An 8673-nucleotide genomic window follows, 5' to 3' on the forward strand; every position below is an offset into this window, starting at 1 on the left:
CCCTATTGGTCTTCAAGGCCATCAATCATAGGTATGAGCCAGAGTCAAATACAGCGCTCAACCATACATGTTCGGGGTCATTTATCAATGCGTCTCTTCCTGGGAGGGGGCAACACTGAGCTCACAGATGGTACTGTGCTGCTCTGTACAAGAGAGCAGACACTCATCTCAATGCCCTGGGAGCCCCAATATTCTGGGTGCCCTGTTCTGCAGATTGCGCTACCCACAAGGCCATCCGTCCGTCATAGTTGTGAGCCAACAAGTCAAATCCAGCGCTCTGTCATACATGTTCAGGGGTATTTATCATTGCGTCTCCTCCTGGGGGGACATCACTGAGCTCACAGATGGTTCTGAACGTTTGCTGCTTTGTACAGAGAGCCGACGCACATCTCAATGCGCTGGGAGCCCCAATACCCGGGGGTTCCCCATTCCGGAGATCGCCCACCCCCCATTGGCCTGCAAGGCCGTCCATCATAGTTATGAGCCAACTTTTCACAATGTTTAAAAGAATAAAATGTTATAAATGGGCCCCATCAGACCTTGTACACACGCTTGTATAGGAGCAATGTTCAGAACAGACAGTTCCTATTGCAGGCTTTGATATGAGGGTTAGATCTGGTACACACAGCAAGTCAGCTTGTATACGAGTGTGTATGGTCGGCGTGTGAAAGCTTTGAAAGCATTTTCAGCTCCACCAGGAGGATGTAAGATTATAATAGGAGCGCTGTCACTTTAAATAGGGTCACCTGCTCACTTTGTTTGGATTGTATGTGGGACTGGAACCTGATTAAAGTGACAGTCATCCCTCCCATTGTCATCTCTCTGCCAAGGAGCTGAAGGTGCTGTTAAAGCTACAAAACATTTGCCTGAAGCTGTATAGGAACTGAATCCCAATGCCTTGTATCAAAGTGTCTGCAATAAGAACTGTCTGAGATTCCAGACCTGTGTATAGAAGCCTGGTGTCCATTCTGCGGTACGAGGCAAACACTCGGCAATGTACCCGACCCCTAACCCTGGAAGAACCCCTGCAAAGCTCGATGGAAGGCGAATGAAGAAAGCGACAGCGGAAGCGGCTGGTTACAAATGTCAGTCTGATCTTTATTGTCTGAAAAGTGTCTGTGCATTGCATAGGTGGAGATCGGCCTTCACAGAAGACAAGGAAACCACGTCAATGTATTTACAGCTTGTTCGGGACAATTGTATACATCTAGAGATAGATATGTATATACACAAACACCGCTCTGTCCAGGCTCCGCCCTCTGCACTTTGAATGGAAGGATCCCACGTGTGGCTGCGGGGAATCATGTGACACTTGCAGTCGGCCCCCCACCACCGCTTCCTGTGTAAGGTTCGGGCACAGCTCTATAGGGAGGGGTAAAACAGCCATTTCTGGGTCATATTTACAATTTTTGACACGACCAGAAATCACCAATGTGGCCGCGACCGGCGGTATGACGTATTCCAGGCGTTGCTGCAATCTTCAGACCATGCCGCAGGAAGATGATTTCCAGACCGTCATACCGTGGAGGAGAATACAAACTGCGCCCTTCAATCTGGAGTGTGACACCATTGTCTATTACTATAGTCCAACTTCTGTTTTGGGTCAAATAACCAAACAGCTTCTTTTATATATCGGAGACTCTGATGGTGAGATTTCCCCCAGTAGTTTGTGTCTCTGCCCCTCCCACAATGGTGAGATTTCCCCCCAGTAGTTTGTCTCTGCTCCTCCCACAATGGTGAGATTTCCCCCCAGTAGTTTGTCTCTGCTCCTCCCACAATGGTGAGATTTCCCCAGTAGTTTGTGTCTCTGCCCCTCCCACAATGGAGATTTCCCCCAGTAGTTTGTCTCTGCCCCTCCCACAATGGTGAAATTTCCTCCAGTAGTTTGTGTCTCTGCCCCTCCCACACTGGTGAGCTTTGCCTGGGGGTAGCCTGTTTGGCCCCTCCCACAATGTTGAGTCTAACTCTCTCCATGGTAGTCTGTACCTAGGCCTATCCCACAATGGTGACCCCCTACCCGTAGTAGTCTGTAACTTGGTCTATTCCACAATGGTGGGACCGGCCCGTGGTAGTCTGTGGCTTGGGCCCACCCACAATGGGCAGGTTCCCCTCAGGAGTTTAGGTCTGGGCCCCTCCCACAATGGTGAAGCTTCCCCACATCTCAGCAGTGGAGATCCTGACAGAAGCCGGCATGTTTTTCCAAGTAATAAGCACCCAAAACTAGAGTTTGGCCTGTAAATAAAGGATGAGGTCAACTCATCATATCTCCTAACGGTACCAAGTCGTCGGCGTCATGGCCAACATCCTGTGACAGTCACATGATGCTGGGCCCAGCCATGACCACCTTCAAGGTGGTCAAGTCAGAAAGACAGATGACATTTCCCAGAATGCTGGGTGAGGAAGGGACACCCGGGCTGTGTACAACGATTGGAGGGCTGAGAGCGGCAGAACACAAGGATTGTATTCAAAGCAGATTCTTCCTCTAGAAAATGGAAGTTCCTATTATGAAGATGCAACTGGGGATAAAAGTCAAACTCGGGCGCTTGTTTCACTCCTCAAATCCTGAGATGGGACAACTCGCTGTGAACTAAAAACGTGAATAATGAGAAATGATTAGCAGAAAAAGCTGCACGCAGGTGTTCTGGGACGCCAACATTAACTTTATTGGTCCAGCACATCACACTCTACCCCGGAACTTCCAACTGACGCGTTTTCCCCCTTGAGGCTTATTTGTAGAACGTTCCACAATTTATCCCTAAGTAGGGACCTAACGCATCAGAAAGTGGTGCTGGTGTGGAGTGTACTCGGATGTCCTGGAACAATAAAGTTGATTTTGGCTTTCTGGTACAGCGGTGTGCCGTTTCCTTTGTACATCCAAGGAAACGGAGCGAACACCCACGTCTAGCATGTTTACAGTCACATGACCTTAGAGCAGTACCAAAGACTTGAGTGTAAATTTTCATATCTTCCATCGTTTACCCCGCTCTATAGAACGCCGTGCCAGGGTCGGTCTGATCACCATATGGGGGGCGGTGAGGAGGAATCTAGTGCAAACTATCTGGAACATCTTGTATGAGCGCTTCAATGGCAGCTTTTCTTGGGTCACGTTACATGTGAAGTTATCTGCCGGAGTTGGTGGTTGCCAACATGGAGGTCCGGTCGTGTCCTGAATTTGGTGCCACGAGCTGGACTGTGGGGGGCACAGCTGCATGTTCTGCTACATTTGGTGCCGGACCGTCATGGTGAGAAGACCAGGCCCTGGAGAACCTGCCGAATATTATTGTAAGAAGATTTCATGTGGTTTTTCTCCATCTGTAGGAAATCTCCGTAAGGCCTCCCCGGAACCACCACCTGGGGGGACATGATAGCCGTGCACCTGGCCAGTCCGGAACGGTTATAAAATTGCAGCCACACAAAGAGCGGTGAAGGCCGGCAACCCCAGAAGACCAGTCCATTGTCCATTGCGGTTGGGCAAGATTGAGTGTGATTGGTTGATACATGGTGTTATGGTACGGGATGGGTTAGTACACAATTGGCACCATTGGGGTGGGGGAGGGCTGCTGGATGTGGCATTGTAAGGAGATCTGCTACGGTGCCACAAGGCACGAGGGACCCATTAAATCCATGAGATTCACTCCTCTCTAAGTCACAAAAGGATGATGGACCGCAGGGGGGAGGGGGGCTGAACGTGGGGGACGTGCCCAGGCTCGTGAGACATACGCAACCAATTCGAGGAGGGTAAGGCCAACTAACTCGATGTTCTGTGGTCACCCCGAGCTGCCGGTGACCACACACGGTCCGTGCGGAGGACAGCAGGGTGTAGGCACTCAAGTAAGAACAGCCCGTTAAAGTTCACGTCAGGGCCGTAACTGAGAAGTCTGTCAGAATCATTTGGCAGCAGGTTATTGTTCCGGCTCGGCCCCCGGCATATTATTATTGTTATCGGTGACGTCCACCAGTGTTGTGTTCTAGTGCCACAGGTCGAGTCTCTTGAAGAAAAAAAAAAAGGGTAGAAAAGACAGAGGAGGACAGAGCGCTGTTCTCGCCCCGCTGTGACCCCCCCCCCCAACCTGCGCATTCATGAGTCCGATTCCGCAGAGTATTCCCATTTCATCGGCCTCCAGACCAGTCCGGCGGCGGGAAAACTAAGATGCCAAGAGCGTCATTAAAAGCAGACACACGGCCACAGTCATATGCAAGTGTTCCCTTTTCGGGCTCGTCCCGCTGATGCTCTTCTCCAGCTTGGGGATCTCCGGGTTGAAGTTTCCTGAAATAGAAGAAAGATTGGGTTGGATCCGTAACATTTCCAAACTGCGCCCCTTCTTAGTCAATGACACCCCATTATGCCTGTGGTAGTCTGTGACTTGGCCCCTTCCACAATGGTAAGCTGTGGCTTGGTAGTCTGTGGCTTGGTCCCTACCACAATAGTGAGCCCTCCCCGTGGTATTCTGTAACTTGGCCTATCCTACAATGGTGGGACCGCCGCGTGGTAGTGCCTGTCTTGGGCTCTCCCACAATGGGCAGGTTCTCCTCAGGAGTTGGGGTGATGGCTCCTCCCACCATGGTGAGCTCTCCCCATGGTAGTCCAACTAGGCCTCTCGAGTCTCCTGAAAAGGACAGAGCATCGCTCTCGCGCCGCTGGACAGTATGGCATGCTACTCTGCAAACAAGGACTTAATCTCAGGGATCCTGGCTCCGCCTCTTTATTGAGCTGCAAATCCAATTACCTCAACAGTGAGGGGATGGGAGGTCACAACAGTGACTTGGGGGTTGAAGTCGGAATTTGCATAATAGTCCGCCCTAGTTCTAGGCTCTCTGCAGGATCAGAGTTATATGAAGACACATTGGGTCTTGCATCCTTCTTCCCTACTGATACCATTTCTACAGGTTCACTTTACATGCAATGTGTATCCACCTAAAAAATGAATGGCAGAGAATGGGGAGACAGAGATCCAATCACAGCTCAGCAAATCATTAAGTAGGATTATTTCCCTCTCTGCACAGACCTCTGGCTCATAGTTATCATATAAAGACTTATCAATATCCTCAATGCAGGTCTGTGGCCTCTGGTCACATGTCACTATCTCCAGTAAGGGTCTGCTGCCACTGATCACATGTCACTATTCCCAATGAGGGTATGATGCATCCAGTCACATGTCACTATCCCCACAGAGGGCCTGCTCTCTCCGATCATATATCACTATTCCCAATCAGGGCCTGCTGAGTCTGGTCACATGTCATCATCTCCCGTGAGGGCCTGCTGCCTATAGTCACATGGCACTACTCCCAATGAGGGTATGCTGCCTCTGCTAATGTCACTAACCCCAGTGTGGGCCTACCCCACATATAGAGGGCCTGCTGCCTCCGGTCACCATCCACCATTGAGGGTCATGTTGCCTCTGACCATATATTATCTTCAGTGAGGGCCTGCTGCCTCTGGTCACTATGCCCACTGAGGGTCATGTTGCCTCTGACCATATATTATCTTCAGTGAGGGCCTGCTGCCTCCGGTCACTATCCACCATTGAGGGTCATGTTGCTTCTGACCACATATTATCTTCAGTGAGGGCCTGCTGCCTCTGGTCACTATGCCCACTGAGGGTCATGCTGTCACTGGTCACATGTCACTATACCCAATGAGAGTCTGCTGCCTCTGGTCACATGTGATTAAACTTCTTCCTCGACTCCATCAGAAGAAACGGATTTCTCTCTCTGTCTGCAGCAGCTGATAACAAGACTTGCTGGGACCTCCTATAGGTGAGGGGAAAATCTCAAAAAGAGGAGACCCGGCCTCCTGCCAAACACCATCCATTGCCATCTGGACCCGTATGGAGTGCTGGCACCAACAGCCTGGTCCTCCTAAACCAAGAATCTCTTCATTCTTCTCATTGAGCACTAAGCTGGAGAGCGCGTCTCCTGGTAACGAGCGCTGAGCCCATTCACGCGCCGCTGACTAATCCCCTCACACATCCGCCTTGGCTGCTCTTCTGAGAACTGTGACAGATAGAAAAGTGACCCAACAACCCGGACCACAAATGAAGAGACTGGCGGCTAATGTGCACAAATCCCCCCCGTTCCTCCCACCCCTGGGGTCCCGAGACCGATATCAGCAGGATGGGGCACTTCAGGACGTCTCCACCACCAAAGATGTACAGGTCATCCTTCCTTATGTCTATGGGGGCAGAGTGACTGCAACTCACTGACTGTCCACATAAAAATGAGAATAATATTACCTATAAAAGCAGCAGAGACCTACACTACATAATATCACTATCTGTAGGGGGCAGCAGAGTACTACACTACATAATATCACTATCTGTAGGGGGCAGCAGAGACCTACACTACATAATACCTGTAGGGGGCAGCAGAGACCTACACTACATAATATCACTATCTGTAGGGGGCAGCAGAGTACTACACTGCATAATATCACCACCTGTAGGGGGCAGCAGAGACTTGCACTACATATTACTTGTAGGGGGCAGCAGAGTCCTACACTACATAATATCACTACCTGTAGGGGGCAGCAGAGACTTGCACTACATATTACCTAGAGGCAGCAGAGGCTTACACCACATATTACCTGTAGCGGCAGCAGAGACTTACACTACATATTATCACTACCTGTAGGGGGCAGCAGAGACTTACACTACATAATAATACCTGTAGGGGCAGCAGAGACTTACACTACATAATACCTGTAGGGGCAGCAGAGACTTGCACTACATAATATTACCTGTAGGGGGCACTACATAATATTACCTGTAGGAGGCAGCAGAGTCCTACACTACAAAATATTACCTGTAGGGGGCAGCAGAGTCCTACACTACATAATATCACTACCTGTAGGGGGCAGCGGAGACTTACACTACATAATCCCTGTAGGGGCAGCAGAGACGTACACCACAAAATATTACCTATAGAGGCAGCAGAGACTTGCACTACATATTATCACTACCTGTAGGGGGCAGCGGAGACTTACACTACATAATCCCTGTAGGGGCAGCAGAGACGTACACCACAAAATATTACCTATAGAGGCAGCAGAGACTTGCACTACATATTATCACTACCTGTAGGGGGCAGCGGAGACTTACACTACATAATCCCTGTAGGGGCAGCAGAGACGTACACCACAAAATATTACCTATAGAGGCAGCAGAGACTTGCACTACATATTATCACTACCTGTAGGGGGCAGCGGAGACTTACACTACATAATCCCTGTAGGGGCAGCAGAGACGTACACCACAAAATATTACCTATAGAGGCAGCAGAGACTTGCACTACATATTATCACTACCTGTAGGGGGCAGCGGAGACTTACACTACATAATCCCTGTAGGGGCAGCAGAGACGTACACCACAAAATATTACCTATAGAGGCAGCAGAGACTTGCACTACATATTATCACTACCTGTAGGGGGCAGCGGAGACTTACACTACATAATCCCTGTAGGGGCAGCAGAGACGTACACCACAAAATATTACCTATAGAGGCAGCAGAGACTTGCACTACATATTATCACTACCTGTAGGGGGCAGCGGAGACTTACACTACATAATCCCTGTAGGGGCAGCAGAGACGTACACCACAAAATATTACCTATAGAGGCAGCAGAGACTTGCACTACATATTATCACTACCTGTAGGGGGCAGCGGAGACTTACACTACATAATCCCTGTAGGGGCAGCAGAGACGTACACCACAAAATATTACCTATAGAGGCAGCAGAGACTTGCACTACATATTATCACTACCTGTAGGGGGCAGCGGAGACTTACACTACATAATCCCTGTAGGGGCAGCAGAGACGTACACCACAAAATATTACCTATAGAGGCAGCAGAGACTTGCACTACATATTATCACTACCTGTAGGGGGCAGCGGAGACTTACACTACATAATCCCTGTAGGGGCAGCAGAGACGTACACCACAAAATATTACCTATAGAGGCAGCAGAGACTTGCACTACATATTATCACTACCTGTAGGGGGCAGCGGAGACTTACACTACATAATCCCTGTAGGGGCAGCAGAGACGTACACCACAAAATATTACCTATAGAGGCAGCAGAGACTTGCACTACATATTATCACTACCTGTAGGGGGCAGCGGAGACTTACACTACATAATAATACCTGTAGGGGCAGCAGAGACGTACACCACAAAATATTACCTATAGAGGCAGCAGAGACTTGCACTACATATTATCACTACCTGTAGGGGACAACAGAAACTTACCCTACATAATATTACCTGCAGGGGGCAGCAGAGACATGCACTACCTAAATCCCTACCTTCACTACACTTCTTAGGCGCAGGAAGGATAGAGGGAAGAATGAAATCTCGGCTTCCTGTATCTCACATCTGAATAAATTATCAAACAGGAGATTTTCCAAAAAATTGCATCCCCTTCATCCCTTAACATCTACAAACGTTCAAAGCTACAGAATAGGATGAAAGAGCCGGCTGTCATTTTCAGACTGGCCTGTAGAGGGCGACAGACACCACACATTGCACGGACTGCTTACCTAGATCCTCGATCTTCACTTCAGGTCCTATCGTGAACTGCGGCAGCGTGGGAGATTGCTTCTCGCCTGAGTGGGCTGCTGTGGGAGGGAAATTACACCATTACCACAGACCAAAATCATAACTGCCCTGAAG

At 49.5% G+C, this 8673-nt stretch overlaps 1 protein-coding gene across 1 annotated transcript in view; it reads right to left on the reverse strand.

Moving 5' to 3' along the window:
• Positions 1 to 3793: 3793 nt before the first annotated feature.
• Positions 3794 to 8673, reverse strand: part of EFNA3 (ephrin A3) — a 104003-nt gene continuing 99123 nt past the window's right edge. Inside the window, exons 4-5 of the mRNA XM_018565866.1 lie at positions 8541 to 8618; positions 3794 to 4267 (exon numbers count right to left, since the gene is read on the reverse strand). Of these exons, the coding sequence (XP_018421368.1) occupies positions 4146 to 4267; positions 8541 to 8618 (200 nt within the window). The 3' untranslated portion in view covers positions 3794 to 4145. The remainder of the gene's footprint in view (positions 4268 to 8540; positions 8619 to 8673) is intronic.

Source organism: Nanorana parkeri, unplaced genomic scaffold, assembly GCF_000935625.1.
Source record: "Nanorana parkeri isolate BGI_ZX_2015 unplaced genomic scaffold, ASM93562v1 scaffold897, whole genome shotgun sequence".
Classification (NCBI taxonomy): Eukaryota; Metazoa; Chordata; class Amphibia; order Anura; family Dicroglossidae; genus Nanorana; species Nanorana parkeri.